We start from the raw sequence: 17,900 nt of genomic DNA on the forward strand, positions 1-17,900 counted from the left end.
AAATTAAAAGACGCTTACTCCTTGGAAGAAAAGTTATGACCAACCCAGATAGCATATTCAAGAGCAGAGACATTACTTTGCCAACAAAGGTCTGTCTAGTCAAGGCTATGGTTTTTCCAGTGGTCATGTATGGATGTGAGAGTTGGACTGTGAAGAAAGCTGAGTGCCCAAGAATTGATGCTTTTGAACTGTGGTGTTGGAGAAGACTCTTGAGAGTCCCTTGGACTGTAAGGAGATCCAACCAGTCCATTCTAAAGATCAGTCCTGGGTGTTCTTTGGAAGGACTGATGCTAAAGCTGAAACTCCAGTACTTTGGCCACGTCATGCGAAGAGTTGACTCATGGAAAAGACTGTGATGCTGGGAAGGATTGAGGGCAGGAGGAGAAGGGGACGACAGAGAATGAGATGGCTGTATGGCATCACCCACTCGATGGACATGAGTTTGAGTGAACTCCAGGAGTTGGTGATGGACAGGGAGGCCTGGCATGCTGTGATTCATGGGGTCGCAAAGAGTCGGACACAACTGAGTAACTGAACTGAAAGATTAGATGGTCTTCCCAGGTGTCACTAGTGGTAACGAACCTGCCTGCGAATACAGGAGATGTAATGAGAGGTGGGTTTCATCCCTGGGTCAGGAAGATCCCTTGGAGAAGGGAATGGCAACCCACTCCAGTATTCTTGTCCAGAGAATCCCATGGACAAAGGAGCCTGGTGGGCTACAGTCCATGGGGTCACAAAGTCAAACATGACAGAAGTGACTTAGCACGCATGCAAGCACAGAAAGATAAAATTATTGTTGTTGTTCAGTCACCCAATTGTGTCCAACCCTTTGTGACCCCATGGACTGCAGCATGCCAGGCCTCCTTATCCCTCGCTCATCTCCCAAAGTTTGCCCAAATTCATCCATTGCTTTGGTGATGCCATCCAACCATCTCATCCTCTGATGCCCTCTTCTCCTTCTTCCCTCAACTGTTCCCAGCTTCAGGGACTTTTCCAATGAGTCAGCTGTTTGTATCAGATGACCAAAATATTGGAGTTTCAGTTTCAGCATCCATCCTTCCAAAGACTATTCAGGGTTGATTTCCCTTAAGATTGACTGGTTTGATCTCTTTGCGGTTCAAAGGACTTTCAGGAGTCTTCTCTAGCACCACAAATCAAAAGCATCAATTCTTTGGCATTCTGCTACCTTTACAATCCAGCTGTCACAACTGTACATGACTACTGGGAAGATTATAGCCTTGACTATATGGACCTTTGTCAGCAGAGTAATGTCTCTGCTTTTCAACACATTGTCTATGTTTGTCATAGCATTCCTGCCAAGAAGCAATCACCTCTGATTTCATGGCTACAGTCACTGTCTGCATTGATTTCAGAGTCCAAGAAGAAGAAATCTGTCACTACTTCCACGTTTCCCCCTTCTATTGCCATGGAGGAATGGAGCTGGATGTCATGATCTTAGTTTTTTTTAATATTTAGCGTTAAGCCGACTCTTACTCTTTCACCCTCATCAAAAGGGTCTTAGTTCCTCTTCACTTTCTACCATTTAGAGTGGTATCATCCACATACCTGAGGTTGTTGATGTTTCTCCCTCCTATCTTGATTCCAGCTTGTGGAATCCAGCCTGGGATTTCTCGTGATGTGTTCAGTGAATAGGTTAAACAAACAGGGTAACAGCAGACAGCCCCATCATACTCCTTTTTCAATCTTGAACCAATCAGTTGTTTTATACAGGGTTCTGACTTGCTTCTTGACCCACATCCAGGTTTCTCAGGACAGGTAAGATATTGTGATCCACACAGTCAAAGGCTATAGCACAGTCAGTGAAGCAGAAGAAGATGTTTTTCTGGAATTCCCTAGCTTTCTCTAGGTTCCAGTGAATGTTGGCAATTTGATCTCTGGTTCTCTTCCTTTTCTAAACCTAGCTTGGACATCTGGAAGTTCTTGGTTCACATAATGCTGAAGCCTAGCATGCAAGAGTTTAAGCATGACCTTACTAGCATGGGAGATGAGAGCAATAATCTGATAGTTAGCACGTTCTTTAGTTAGCTCCTTCTTGGGAATTGGGATAAGGATTGACCTTTTCCAACCCTTTGGCCACTTATAGGCCTTCCAGATTTGCTGACATATTGAATGCAACACCTTGATGGCACCATCCTTTAGGGTTTTGAATAATTCTGCAGGCATCCATCATATCCACTAGCTTTATTAACAGCAGTGATTCCTAAGGCCCACTTGATTTAAAGATTGGATACACAGGATTAAAAACAGGATTAGCCAAGGAAAGAATTAAAAGTCTTTGAGTTAAATACTAGTAACTGAATTTATTATCTCTTAATGCTTCCCTGGTGGCTCAGAGGGTAAAGTGCCTGCCTAGAATTCAGGAGACCTGGGTTCGATCCCTGGGTCGGGAAGACCCCTGGAGAAGGAAACGGCAACTCACTCCAGTACTCTTGCCTGGAGAATCCCATGGAGGGAGGAGCCTGGTAGGCTACAGTTCATGGGGTCGCAAAGAGTCGGACACGACTGAGCGACTTCACTTTCACTTTCAATGCTTTCTTAATTGATACATAACCTTGCATTTCTAAAAACTGTAGTAAAATAGCAATGATGAACTGGAGACTATAACTATTTTGTATAGTGACAAGCGCCATCATAGTCAAAATTTCAATTCAGTAGTCAGATTAGCCTATTTATAACTCAAAACATTAAGGAACAACTAAGTTCATCACCAAATTCACATTTTTTCCTAATTTCCATACTGTCATTTCATCACTTTAGTAGATTACTAATCAGCTATTAATAATTCTATGAAAATATGACATTGCTGATATATCAGGCTCATTGTGCTCAATTTTGGCTAAGTTTTAAATATTCATTTAAACAAATTTGTAAGAAGTCTAGAGGAGGAAGAATGACATGATGAATATATTCAACAGAAATAAATTAAAATGTGGCATTACCCTTGATTTTTTTAAGATGGGAAGTCAAAACTGAAAGATGGCTCAAAGCCTTAGCAGCTTGCAATCTAATTTTAGACAGCTGTATATTTATTGGAGTAGAAACTTGATTAGATGTACGTTTCTTAATTTTAAATTTAATTGTTAACAATTAATTTGTTTCATGCAGACAAGTTAATTTTCCCAACTAGGAAAGCTAAATCCATGTGAATAAAGATTTTAAAAACTTACAGTTATGTATTCCCAGATCATAAATAGGGTTAACATACTAAATGATAAAATTATGAATTGCCAATGCCATTATATTTATATAGTTAGAGTCTAGCAGTATAGATGTTCATATTTGTTACTCACAGGATAAAACACACCAACTGTGGTAGGAATAGAGTATGGAACCGAACTCAAGAATGGATCCTTATAGCCCCACAATAGTTCTTTCAGAGTTCTCTTTTGAAACATAAACGAGTTTGAGTTTTTGATAAATACATTGAGTATTATCTGAACAAATGTGCTTGGATAGAGATGGGGTGTAGCCTATAAAAAAAAAAAGCACTGTGTAAGACACCAGTTGCAGTATTGATTTTTTACAAGAAATGGATAAATAGTACATCTAAGTTTAATAAAACTTTTAATTGTATCTCTAAAATTACTGCCAAATCTTTGCAAGATTAAAAGTGTAATGTTTCTTCTATTACATTTCTGTCTTGGTGTGAGCCACAGGAAGTAGACTTTCAGTTAAATCCTACTTTTTTTAAATGATACACTTTAAATGGTCTTCTCAATTCAGTTGATTATTCTATGATCTTGTCATATTTCCAAATGATTGTAATTCAGAATGTCATGAGAATACATTTTCATCAAAATTACAGATGATATCTGATGATAGTTCTAATCATGAAATTAATTACAGAGGATTCTAAAGTGTTAAACAATCAATAATTTTGTTGTCTACTCACTGCTACAGCCAGGTTGAGAACAGTGAATGTGTCATTCTCTGTTCCAACTGATAGTGAGGGTTCAAAGATGGCACCTTTGGGCCGTAGGAAAGAGACTGTGTGGGTCTTAGAGTCTTGGGTTATAATATCTTTGGCTAGATAACGGACTCTGAAAAACAGAAGTAAAAAGAAAATTCAGAAAAATCATTGTCACAAATGCCATTCATTCATGCAGTAAATAAATTTTTTGAGTATGTAGATGGTCAGAAATTAGGCTAAACAAGTAAGTTAAAAAGATATATATGCCAGATGCTGAGTCTTGCAAATTAGAGAAGGTCGGGGAGAGGTGTCTTAGTTGTGCACAGCAGGGAAGAAAGAATGTGTGTTATTATAGGAGTTTACATAGACTCTGTGGGAAGACACAGAACAGGTACAGACCCAGGCTAGGCATGGTTATGGTGGGGATAATGGACAGGATACAATTCCACATAAGTAGGCTGAGGGACAAATAGAAGTGTAGTTAAGCAAAATAGTGTTGAAAATAGCATGTATAAGACGTAAGGACATGGTGTAATTTTGCATATGCAGATGTTTCAATATATTTGGTTTACAGAGTCAGAGTAAGGAGAGTGGTGGAAAAAAGATTACTAAAGTAAACAAGATGTCGAACATAAAAGGTGGTACCCCATACTCAAATGTTTAGGTTTTTATCCTGCGGTCAGGAGGAGACAGTAGAGAAGTTGAAGGAAGGGACAGTAAGAGCTCGTTTCCTGATTAGATAGTCTGTTCATACTGAACAGACTTTCCTGTGCCGACTTTTTCATAATTTCCAGAATTTTAATGAAAATTAAAGATATCTAATGGAATTTCCACTTTACAGGTCAATTTCCCTCCATCCCTTCCTCATATATTGTATATTTATTAGTTCTGAGCTCCTGGATCTAACATCTCTAGGCAAAGTACCAACCACTTTTTTAGGAATGTGGTGAAGGGTTGTTATTATGGAAACAAAATCTTTTGCAATTACAAGATATTTATTGAGATGAAATAAGGTATACATTGTACTGTCCTATATTAGATTGTCTGTTATTTGAGGTTAAAATAGGTATCTATTATTATCTAAGATAAAGACTGAAACAAAATCATGGGACTGAAATGTTTAAAATATAACAAAAAAATCACACATTTCAACCAGGTATAATAAAAATGTAAAATTCATGTATGGTAGATATTATGAGTGTTTTTATCTCCAACCACAGTGCCTGGTACTTGGTAAGTTTTCAACAAAAACTTTTTGAACAAATAATTAATGTTTCACATTATTTCAAAAAAGAACTCAGAAAAGATAGAAATATATTTTACTGTTAATATAATTTCTTCAAGGTTTTATCATTTACTTTTCTCCGAGTCCTGTAAACATGCAAATAATATAAAAATCTGAAACAGCATCCACAATCTATTATCAGTCAATTACTGTTTTCTCTTAGTTGTATTTTAAATTTAGATTATCTATTATTAACATTTAAAATTAAAGTGCTCTAATTTTCAGGAATATTTATGTATTTATAATAATTGAGATGATAGTAAAACCACTGTGACCAAATTCTAGTTTTATTTAGTTGTACTTACAACACTGTACCAGTATATGGCACTCACTAAGAGAAAAATCCTTTAAACTGAGGCCTGTGTTTAGAATGTACTTTTAGAAAGAGAACATAACCACTCAATTTTTGGTTTAAAAATTAGAATACAGGGAATTCCCTGAAAGTCCTTTGGTTCAGTTCAGTTCAGTTCAGTCGCTCAGTCATGTCTGACTCTGCGACCCCATGAATCGCAGCATGCCAGACCTCTCTGTCCATCACCAACTCCTGGAGTTCACTCAGACTCATGTCCATCGAGTCAGTGATGCCATCCAGCCAACTCATCCTCTGTCGTCCCCTTCTCTTCCTGCCCCCAATCCCTCCCACCATCAGGGTCTTCTCCAATGAGTCAACTCTTCGCATGAGGTGGCCAAAGTACTGGAGTTTCAGCTTCAGCATCATTCCTTCCAAAGAAATCCCAGGGCTGATCTCCTTCAGAATGGACTGGTTGGATCTCCTTGCAGTCCAAGGGACTCTCAAGAGTCTTCTCCAACACCACAGTTCAAAAGCATCAATTCTTTGGTGCTCAGCCTTCTTCACAGTCCAACTCTCGCATCCATACATGACCACAGGAAAAGCACTTAGCAATTCTACTTCAGGGGAGCACAGGTTTGATCCCTAGTCAGTGAACTAAAATCCTAATCCTTGGCTAAGTTTAGGCTCTTTTCTTACTTTCATAGTTAGAAAAGTCACAGTCTTGTAATTTAGATAGGAGAAGAGGTACACAAACACCTTAGTTACCAGTTCCTAGGGCTCTGTGAACATGGTAAGTCATTTCACAGCTCCTGGAATGAGTTTTGTAAATTTATAGGATGAAACTTTCTGGCAAATTATTTCCCATTAGTGCTGATACCTAAGATTCTTTTCAAAAGTGTGTTAAACTGTTAAGGCATTCAAAATAAAGGTACAGCTTATTCAGTCTCAGTACTGGACAAAAGGAAACTACTAAGTGAATAAAAGTACCCTTAACACCTGGAAAATAGTTTAAATAGAAATCCTTAGCAAGTATTGTAGTTATGTAAAATCAGTTTAATGCTGTGATTCTCAAATTTGAGTATGTATTGAAATCCCCAGAATATTTGTCAAACTCATTACTAGGCTCAAAACCAAGTATATCTGATACATTTGGTCTAAGGTGAGGCCTGAGATACTGCATTTCTACCTAGTTCCCAGGTGATGTTGATGTTGCTGGTCCAGACACCACATTTTGAGAACCACTCATAGAACCTACATTTTAAGTTTTAGGATTTTAAAATACTCTGGTTTTTAAATTTTTGATAGATTTTTAAAATTTGGCTCACATATGTTAGAGCTGTTTTTTAAATTTTCTGTTTTACTTTATTTTTTAATATTTATTTTATATAGGAGTATAATTGATTAACAGTGTTGTGCTAGTTTCAGTTTTACAGCAGTGATTCAGTTATATATGTACACACACACACACACACACACATACATATATATAATATATGCCCGTCTATACACATCTATTCTTTTTTCAAATCCCTTCCCCATGTAGGTTATTACATAATATTGAGCCGAGTTACCTGTGCTATGTGGTAGGTCCTTGTTTGCTATCTATTTTAAATACAGCAGTGTGGATAGATTGGGAGTTTGGAATTGACCTGCAGACGCTGCTAGAGTTGAGAACAAATGCCACAAGGGTAAAACACTGGTAACTTCTTAAATATAGAGCAGTTAATTGATGCTGGTAAATCCATAATAAAATCTGTATTTCGTATACTCATTAAATCATTAGATTAGGGTTTTATTAATACATAGGCAGAAACAAATATTTCAGTGTATGTTAATGGCAAGAAAGTAATAAATACGTTTCAATACAGTGACATTTGTCAAGTGGAAGCTTTTTCAGAAATACCTGTGTTCAAGGAAAGAATGCCATGCATTTTGTGGACTCACCTGTACGTGTAAGGACCTCTTTGCTTAACTTTAATTTTGCTGCTGTTAACTGCCACTTCCTCTGGATTCTGCACATCAAATATCCAAAATTGCCTGTAAACATTAGCACCTGCTTTAACCCAATTTTTAAAAGCAATTGTACCTTCTTCAAGGACAGATTCCTGTGAAAAATAAAACAAGTTTGGGTTACTTCTTTGTAGTCAATAAGGGTACTTGTGGGAGTTGCAAACCTTTATTAGTCAATGAAAGGACTAAGCTCAAGTACTTGCATATGAGAACTTCTGCAACTAAGGTCCGTCTAGTCAAGGCTATGGTTTTTCCAGTAGTTATGTTTGGATGAAACAGAAATGTTTTCAACACATGATGGTTGGCAGTCTCTTTTAGTCGATCTTTTACAAAGAGAATCAGTGTGTAATATTGTACACATGTCTGGTAAGGCCAACTACTGGCAAGGTTTAGAGTGATCTTATTTCAATACTGCAATAGTTTGTAACAATTTATTAAGCAAATTTTATTAAACCTTTCCAAAAAGTTCTTACCAGGTTGAACATTAACTTTTCTACCCTCAGCAGGTTGAACTGAGGAGGAAAAACAGAAATGAGAGAAAAATCTAGTGATAACTGGAAGTATTTTCATTTTTCATGCTGTCACAGTTGTTTTACATTGTGTATATTGGAGCTGCTACAGCGAATGAGACCCTCATGATTTACAACCAATTTTCCTTCAAAAATGCTCAATCGTATCTTGACATTTTATTTCTATAGTAAGCCCAAAATAAAGACAAAATTAGGTATGGAAAAAGTATTATGGCTTGTTTAAATGTAAAGGTGTTGTGAGGATGTTGAAGCTGAAATCAGTCCTAAAGAATTAGATGTTACTTCCCATTTCAAGGAAGCACATGGACATATACATTATTATTTTCACATTGTAAGAATCTTAAAGACTAATAACAATTGTTTATCATGACTCCAAGGCACATATCTTATTAAATGTTCTTAATTAAAGGAACTTCTAAGTATTTACAGAATTGAAGAGGAATTGTGGTAGAATATACCTGGAAGGACAGAAAATTTATTCATTCTAATGCTTATACATTGAATATCAAAACACAGAATAAGCATATCATGTTTTTCTTCTGAAGGCTATGAATCATTTTTCCTTAATAGTTCATTTGTAGATTTTTTTTCAACTGGGAAAGTGGAAATACAAAACTAAAATGTATGCATTGAATTATCAGATGTTAGAGTTAGGGTCACCTAATCCCATCCATTTTTTTAGAGTTCTATAGAAAACAGATGTCTGATTCAATGCTATATGACAACTTAATAGTAGATAATGGAGAATGCAAAGAATGGAGGAAAACAATAGAATGGAAAAGGCTAGAGATCTCTTCAAGAAAATGAGAGATACCAAGGGAACATTTCATGCAATGATGGGCACAATAAAGGACAGAAATGGTATAGATCTAACAGAAGATATTAACAAGAAGTGGCAAGAATACACAGAAAAACTATTCAATAAAGATCTTAATGACCTAGATAACCACGATGGTTATCTAGAACCAGACATCCTGGAGTGCAAAGTCAAGTGGGCCTTAGGAAGCATCACTATGAAAAAAGCTAGTGGAGGTGATGCAATTTCAGTTGAGCTATTTCAAATCCTAAGATGGTGCTGGTAAAGTGCTGCACTCAATGTGCCAGCAAATTTGGAAAGCTCAGCGGTGGTCACAGAACAAAAAAAGGTACATTTTCATTCCAATCCCAAAGAAAGGCAATGCCAAAAATTGCTCAAACTACTGCACAGTTGCACTCATCTCATATCCTAGCAAAATAATTCTCTAAATTCTCCAAGCTAGGCTTCAACAGTACATGAACCGAGAATTTCCAGATGTTCAAGCTGGATATAGGAAAGGCAGAGGAACCAGAGATCAAATTGCCAATATCCGTTGAATCATAGAAAAAGCAGAGAGTTCCAGAAAAACATCTACTTTATTGACTAGGCCAAAACCTTTGACTGTGTGGATCACAACAAACTGGAAAATCCTTAAAGAGTTGAGAATACCAGACCACCTTCTGTGCCTCCTGAGAAATCTGTGTGCATGTCAAGAAGCAACAGTTAGAACTGGACATAGAACAACAGAATGGTTCCAAATTGAGAAAGGAAAGGAGTATGTCAAGACTGTATATTGTCACCCTGCTTATATAACTTCTATGCAGAGTACATCATGTGAAGTGCCAGGCTGGATGAAGCACAAGCTGGAATTAAGATTGCCAGGAGAAATATCAATAATCTCAGATACGCAGAAGACACTGACCCTTACAACAGAAAGTAAAGAGGAATTAAAGAGCTTCTTGATGAAAGTGAAAGTAGAGTGAAAAAGCTAACTTAAAACTCAACATTCAAGAAACTAAGATCAGGGCATCTGGTCCCATCACTTCATGGCAAATGGGGAAACAGTGAGAGACTTTATCTTCTTGGGTTCCAAAATCACTTCAAAGATTGACTGCAGCCATGAAATTAAATGATGTTTGCTCCTTGGAAGAAAAGCTATGACAAACATAGGTAGCATATTAAGAAGCAGAGACATTACTTTGGCAACAAAAGTCCATCTAGTCAAAACTATGGTTTTTCCAATAGTCCTGTATGGATATGAGAGTTGGACCATAAAGAAGTTTGAATGCTAAAGAACTGATGCTTTTGAACTATGGTTTTAGAGAAGATTCTTGAGAGTCCCTTGGACCTCAAGGACATCAAATCAGTCCATCCTAAAGGAAATCAATCCTGAATATTCATTTGAAGGACTGATGCTGAAGCTCCAGTACTTTGGCCATTGTTGTGAAGAACTGACTCCTTGGAAAAGACCCTGATGCTGGGAATGGTTGAAGGCATGAGGAGAAGGGGACGACAGAGGACGAGATGGTTGGAGGGTATCAGTGCCTCAATGGACGTGAGTCTGAGCAAACTCCGGGAGCTGGTGATGAACAGGGAAGGCTGGAGTGCTGCAGTCAATGAGGTCCCAAAGAGTAAGACACAACTGAGCAACTGAACTGAATGGAGAATCAGATCTTTCACTCCAGTGTTGTGCTGTTTCCACCAGTAAACTTTGACTACTCTTATTATACAAATTCTATCCACCCGTTAGAGGGGAGACTTCTGGTCTTATTTACTTTCTTAGATTGCTTTAACTACTTTGTTCTTAGCATTACTGTATAAACCAATTATGTGGCAATAACTCATGTAAAATTATAAGTTCTTTTCTTGCTGTTTTATAATTTTTATGTTTATTCTCCAGCCAGGGAAATTAAAGCTTCTTAAAAAGCAGAAATATACTGAAAATGCTTTTCATCTCCTCTCCTCAGTACCAAAATATTCTGTTTGCAATCACTTGCAAGCAGTTTCTGTGTTTAGAAAATTTTCTTATATGTGTATGCATTATGAACATGTATGTGTTTGCATGCTGAGAGAAAGAAATCTTTAATTCATTTCTTTGTGTTCTGTAGTTAATATCATAGGGAAATTTAAAAATTATGTAAAATTACTTTTGTTATACAATAATCTCTAAACATTTATCAAATGATATGAACAATGTCAAGGTAATGAATTATCCTTCATAAAAACTGGCAAAACTTTGTCCTTTTTCTAAAGTCCTTTGGCAGTTTCTGCTTTCCACATTCATGGCAACTCATACCATTGACTTTTAGTTTATCTAGCAAGATTGTATAAGCCTGCTGTCTCCACATAAATTTGCTAGGAATCATAGTCTAAAATATTGTTAGAAAAAAGTTTCTACCATGCAGTCCTTAAAAGCTGCTTAGAAATAAAGTAAATATATATATATGTATGTATGTATTTTTATATATAAGTTAATCAGTTGTTTTAGGCCATTTCAAATGCTAGAGTTAGGGTATCATCTTTTAGAATTGAAAGGAATCAGAGAGTCCCAGATCTATACTTTAAAAGTTAGGTAACATCATGAGATGATATTCTGACCTGTTAAAATTAGGTACTTTAATTCTACTTCCTTTTTTTAAATGGTGTTTGTATGCAGATAATAACTTTCCCAATTTGGTATTAGTCCATTTAATGAAGCTAGTAATGGTAATGATTTCAATGGTAAACAAAAACTGACCAGGACTAAAATATTTGTAAAATAAACAGCATTAAACTAAGTGCTCTTGAGGTAGAGGTAAGGCACTTGGCTCACTGTGGTGGTGATGGTTTAGTTGCTAAGTCATGTCCAACTCTTGTGACTCCATGTGCTCTGGTCTGCCAGACTCCTCTGTCCATGGGATTTCCCAGACAAGAATACTGAAGAAAGTAGCCATTTCCTTCTTCAGGGATCTTCCTGACCCAGGGATCTAACCCGTGTCTCCAGAATTACAGGCGGATTCTTTACCGCTGGGTTTACATATAATTCAGAAATGCCACTCCTACTGTTGGCCAGTTTCTCTGACCTTTTGTTTCTACATTTAAACTCTCTAGAAAGCAAACCTGCTGTCCAGTTTTATATGTAATCTCTATAGGAATGATAAAATCTGTCTGAGCACCAACCTTTGAAATACATACTGATGTTGATATCAAATTACTTGTAAAACCTCTATTTTATTCTTCCAGGGAATACATTTCCTTCAGTAACTCAGTTGGATATCTTACTGTTTGCAATTTTTACTCTTCCCTCTCCCTATTTAATCCTTTTATCCCAGTGCATCCCATCAGTTCTGTGTATTCTACCACACTAGACCAGAGTGCCTTTTGTTAGTACAGACTGACAGTAATTACTGCAGAATGAGCAGTAATCTTTCTAAAAGGGAGTCTTAAATGGCATGAAAAAGAGCCACAAAAACAAGCCACGTAGAGGCTAAATAATATGCTTCTTAACGTCTAATGGATCTCTGAGGAAATATAAAGTTACCTGAAAACAAATGAAAATGAAAGCACGACAATTCAAAACTTAACGGATGCAGCAAAGCAGTTCTAACAGAAATTTTATAGCTATACAGGTTTACATCAGGAAACAAACAAACAAACAAAAAATCTCAGTTAAACAACCTAACCAGACACCTAAAGGAGTTAGAGAGGAATAAACGTTTACCCAACGATAGTAGAAGTAAAGAAATCATAAAGATAAGAGCAGAAATAAATGAAATAGATACTAAAAAAAAACCCAATGAAACTAAAAACTAGCTCTTGAAAACGATAATTAAAAATGATAAGCCTTTAGCTAGACTCATCAGAAAAAAAGAGAAATGGCCCAAATTAATAAAATCAGAAATGAAAAAGAAGTTACAACCAACACCACAGAAATACCTAAAATCATAAGAGAGTACTATGAACAACTGTATACCAGTAAAATGGATAATCTAGACTAAAAAATGGAAAAATTCTTAGAAAGATACATTCTCCCAAGACTGAGCCAGGAATAAACAGGAAATATGAACAGACCAATTACCAATAATGAAATTAAAGTAGTAATTTAAAAACTCTCGCAACAAAATTTGAGGATCAGATGGCTTTACAGGTGGACTCTACTAAACATTTAGAAAATAATTGAAACCTATCCTTCTCATACTATTCCACAAAATTGCAGAGGAAGGAGTACTTCCAAACTCATTCTGTGAGGCCAGCATCACCCTGATACCAGAACCAGATAAATATATTACAAAAAAAGAAAATTGAAGGCCAGTATCTCTGATGAACACAAATAATAAATGTTGGTGAGGATGTAGAGAAAAGGGAACCCTCATACATTGTTGATGAGAATGTAAATTGATTCAGCAAGGGTGGAGGTGTCCACAAAATCTAAATAAAGAACTCTATATGACCCAGCATTTCCATCCCTGGATATGTATTCAACAAAAACACTAATTTGAAAAGATGCATGCTCCCCAATGGTCATAGTTGCATTATTTACAGTTGCCAAAATATGGAAGCAACCTACATGTCCACCAGTAGATGAATGGATAAAGAAGATTTGGTATCTATACGCAGTGGAATATTACTCAGACATAGAGAAAGAATGAAATTTTGCCAATTGAAGCAACATGGATGAATGTGGATGCCATTATGCTAAGTGAAATTAATCAGACAGAGAAAAACAAATACTATATGATATTAGGAAAAGTAAAAGCGTTAGTCACAAGTCATGTCTGACTCTTAGCAACTCCATGGACTGTTGCCCACAAGGCTCCTCTATCCATAGAATTCTCCAGGCAAGGATACTGGAGTGGGTTGCCATTCCCATCTCCAGGGTGTCTTCCCAACCCAGGGATCAAACCTGGGTCTCCTGCATTGCAGGCAGATTCTTTACCATCTGAGCCACCAGGGAAGCTTGTGGTATTACTTACAGTGGAATCTAAAAAAATACAGCAAACTAGTGAGTAAAAAAAGGAACAGATTCATGGATATAGAGAACAAAGTGTACCAGTGAGGAGAGAAGTTGGAGCAACACAAAAATAGGAGAAAATGTTTATTATGGAATTATATAAAATCATGGGTGTTCTTTGGAAGGACTGATGCTAAAGCTGAAACTCCAGTACTTTGGCCACCTGATGTGAAGAGTTGACTCATTGGAAAAGACTCTGATGCTGGGAGGAATTAGGGGCAGGAGGAGAAGGGGACAACAGAGGATGAGATGGCTGGATGGCATCACTGACTCGATAGACATGAGTTTGAGTGAACTCTGGGAGTTGGTGATGGACAGGGAGGCCTGGTGTGCTGCAGTCCATGGGGTTGCGAAGAGTCGGACACGACTGAGCGACTGAACTGAACTGGACCGAACTGAACTGAACAGATGAAATCATGTACGTGAAACTTTAGAAAATTTTGAAGTACTGAAGAATTTAAAGAATCTTTCTTTCAATAAAATGGTATATATGTGTACAAAAAAGCATATCAACATAATCTTTGAACATAATTAAAAGCTACTACTTCTACTTACCTGCATACCTATAATAGTTTTTTAATCAAAAATTGGATATTTAGATTTAAGATGATAGTGCATTAGTATAGAATATGAATCATCCTATGACCATTTCTCAATAATATAGAGTTTCAGTGGTTTATTATGTTGGAGACCAAAAATTGCCAGTTAAAGTGAAATACAAAAGAGGCACCCTTGGGGATAAAAATGGAATGAATCAAAATGACAAGAAATATTCTTGATAGTACTTGTACCTTTTTAACTGTCTTCTCAATAAGCATGTCTCCAACTGGCATTAGAATCCCTCCAAACAGAGCCACAACTGCACCAATGACAGCACCAGTGATGAGCCCACAGTTTCGATTGCAGCCCATTCTTGCAGGGAAATTCTAGGTAGAATGAGTAGATCCTATTGTAACAAAGAATATATTATTCTAATATTTGAAAACATGTTCATCTGAGATATTTTGGTTGCAACAGCATTTTTCAAAATGGGGTTGACCTAACTGTGGTTTGTAACTTACAAAATTTCCCTACTTCAAAATGCCCTGACAAAGGAAAATAAAAATGCCAACGGAATGGATGCTACAAAAAAGACAAAAAAAACACATTTTTTTCAATCTTGTGAAGATAATAAAAATTAAAATTTGTTATGAGCTCAGGTTTTCCCTCCCCAGCTTTGTTGTGGTAGAAATACCACTATGATGCTTTTATGACTATTTCTGTCCACTTGAAGAACCATTTAGTTTTTTTAAAGAATTAATTGCACAGGTAAGGAAATAAGAAAAATTAGATTTTCCCCAAAATGTAGAAAGAATTATAAGCAATTTTTCATGGCAATTTATTTTTTATCCATTATGGTTTCCCTGGCCAGTGCCTAAGACCGAAAATTCTTCCACTGTATATTAGGATGAACAAATGGATTCACCTTGAGGTCCTGATGAAATGTATATCATCATTAGTGTTACATGATTTTTCCAACATAAACACCACACACGGTGAAACCAATGATTCATTTTTCCTGTGGAATTTAATGTGTTCCTAAGCAATTAGAGTGGGGTTTTTAATTAATTTCTTGGGGATGGAGGGTTACCTTTTATGGCTTTGGCCAGGGTGGTCATAATGCGATGAAACAAGTTATGTAAACCTGATCATAATGACTAGATAATTCTCGGGTAGAATCCCCTTTGCTAAGTATAATTGTACATCGCCTTACAGTTTTCATGGGCCCATAAAATTAGTCAATATTAATGTCCTTTGCAATTCTGACAGATAGAATATGAATTGTTCTAAACATTACTAAACTACTGTTTCTAAAATTGTATATATGTGAATATTTGCCTGTTTTTGGACTATATGCTGTCATAGTCGAGAATATACCAGACCTATACCTGAATCATTTCCCTTTATTCAAGCAGCCCCATGGACTACAGGGAAGGGTCCCAAGAATGTCCACTTTATGATCCAGGGAACAACAGGCTCTTCAGTGTCTTCTGCTCAAAACCTGAGAACTCATTATTATGACTTTCGAGGACCCTGAGCCCAGAGATATCAAGTCGTGGGCAGACTGGGTACTGCCTAGGTTCTGTCTGCTTTGACCTAAAATTGTAGTGAAATAGTTCACACAGCACACTGCTAATAAGTCAAGTGCAAGAAAACAGTAATTTATTCTGTTGAATTGCATGGTTAGACAGTTACTAGTCTAACACTGGTCTGGATCATATAAAGAAAGAAAGAAGTTTTGCTGTAACATTCCTGCATACATAGACTGAAAGGTGAGATTGAATTTATCTACTTTTTCAAATTTTGAACTCCCTGACTCACTTTGTTACCTTGATATAACTTTACATTTTTTTTTTTTTTTTAAGAATAGACAAGATATTTCACATGAGTTTTGTCCTGCTCTATCAGCAGCTTTGCTCTCTATGGTTTCACTTACCCATGGTCAAATAAGGTCAACTGAGTGTAACTGAAACCATAGAATAAGGGGAAGTTCTACTTATGGCTTGATGCTATCTGTGATTTCAGCCACACGAAGGTTTTAGAAGGTATCTGCCCATACCTGTGGAAAAAAGAGGGACTGCTGTACTTGTGTTCATTTATTATGATTCAGTATCTTGTCACCACGAGTGAATGTTGCCATTCTAATCGTACTTTAACCTTATACTTCATACTACAAAATTCCAAATAGAGTTGACCCTTGAACAACACAGAAGGGTTACAGACATGGACCCTGTACACAGTGGAAAATCCCAGTATAACAAACAGTGTAGCCCTTCTTATCTGTGGCTCTGCATCCATGGATCCAACCAGCTACATATTGTGGATCAGGTAGTACTGTGATATTTACTGAAAAAATTCTGTGTAAAAGTACACCCACAAGTTTAAACCTATTATGTTCAAGGGTTACCTGTAGTTTTATTCACCTGCAGCAAAAGAGGGACAAACACATTATGCAAGACATACCCTGAGTACATAAGAGAAAAGTTCAAGTTACTCAGCACATTCTACTCAGCTGCTTTTCCATTAATTTTATATTCAAAAAGCAGTGTTGTTTGTATCCACTTTTCTTTCAAATGCAGCTATATACAGCATATAATATTTCTGCCTTACATGTTCGGTTGTCTTAATAATGTAGCTTCTTACATATTGAAATTTATTTTACTTGCTAACTTTAAATTAACTTTTGTTCATTGTTATTTGTTTGTCATAAGAAACAGTAAGATATAGATATCTGTAGCAATTTATTGCTTTCTTAAAGTGCTTAAATTTAGGAAACGAAGAATAATCACAGGTTTGGGAATGAAAACTAATTATTTGGACTTAAGTCAGGAAGGAAATGGCAACACACTCCAGTATTCTCCCTTGGAGAATCCATGGACAATGGAGCCTGGCGGGCTACAGCCCATGGGGTCGCAGAAGTCGGACACGACTTAGCGACTAAACCACCACCACCAGGTCAAGAAGAGAAAATAAAGAGGCAAATTTGATCTATAAAGTATAACTATCTTATACCTTTCTTGAGTCTGTAGGGAGATTAGCTCTACCATTTCAGAGATTATACATTTTATTCCTTTTGTAGAATTCACGAATATATCTACATGTGAGCTATCTTTGAAAGAACTAAGAGCTTCTCTGGTTTTTCTTTTCTGTCAAATCAATGGAGTGTTTCTGGAGTGAACTTACGAGCATTATGACTTTCCACTGTGTTAGAAATTTGGTGGCAGAAACTGAGACTGAGCTATAAGAAGCTTCTCCAATGAATAGGTCAGAATATTAGAGAAAGTTGCCTGAAAATCTATAATAACTCAGATATGTGGATAGTGCTGTGTTCCTTGGGAGATGCCACCAAGGAAAAGCTTGAAGTGAGTGTTAGTCACTCAGTCGTGTCCAACTCTTTGTGTGACCCCATGGTCTGTTAATGGGGTTCTCCAGGTAAAGATACTGGAAGATCCCCTTCTCCAGGGGATCGTTCCAACCCAGGGATCAAACCTGGGTCTCCTGCATTGCAGGCAGATTCTTTACCATC

The 17,900-nt window shown here is 36.8% G+C and overlaps 1 protein-coding gene across 1 annotated transcript in view; it reads right to left on the bottom strand.

Moving 5' to 3' along the window:
• The window catches only part of LOC120878121 (platelet glycoprotein 4-like), a 38,313-nt gene that overhangs the window by 17,080 nt on the left and 3,333 nt on the right, over window positions 1-17,900 (bottom strand). The window contains exons 2-5 of the mRNA XM_040260731.1: window positions 14,626-14,780; window positions 7,453-7,613; window positions 3,914-4,061; window positions 3,312-3,491 (exon numbers count right to left, since the gene is read on the bottom strand). Coding sequence (XP_040116665.1) covers window positions 3,312-3,491; window positions 3,914-4,061; window positions 7,453-7,613; window positions 14,626-14,745 — 609 coding nt within the window. The 5' untranslated portion in view covers window positions 14,746-14,780. The remainder of the gene's footprint in view (window positions 1-3,311; window positions 3,492-3,913; window positions 4,062-7,452; window positions 7,614-14,625; window positions 14,781-17,900) is intronic.

This window comes from Oryx dammah, unplaced genomic scaffold (assembly GCF_014754425.2).
Source record: "Oryx dammah isolate SB20612 unplaced genomic scaffold, SCBI_Odam_1.1 HiC_scaffold_18, whole genome shotgun sequence".
Classification (NCBI taxonomy): Eukaryota; Metazoa; Chordata; class Mammalia; order Artiodactyla; family Bovidae; genus Oryx; species Oryx dammah.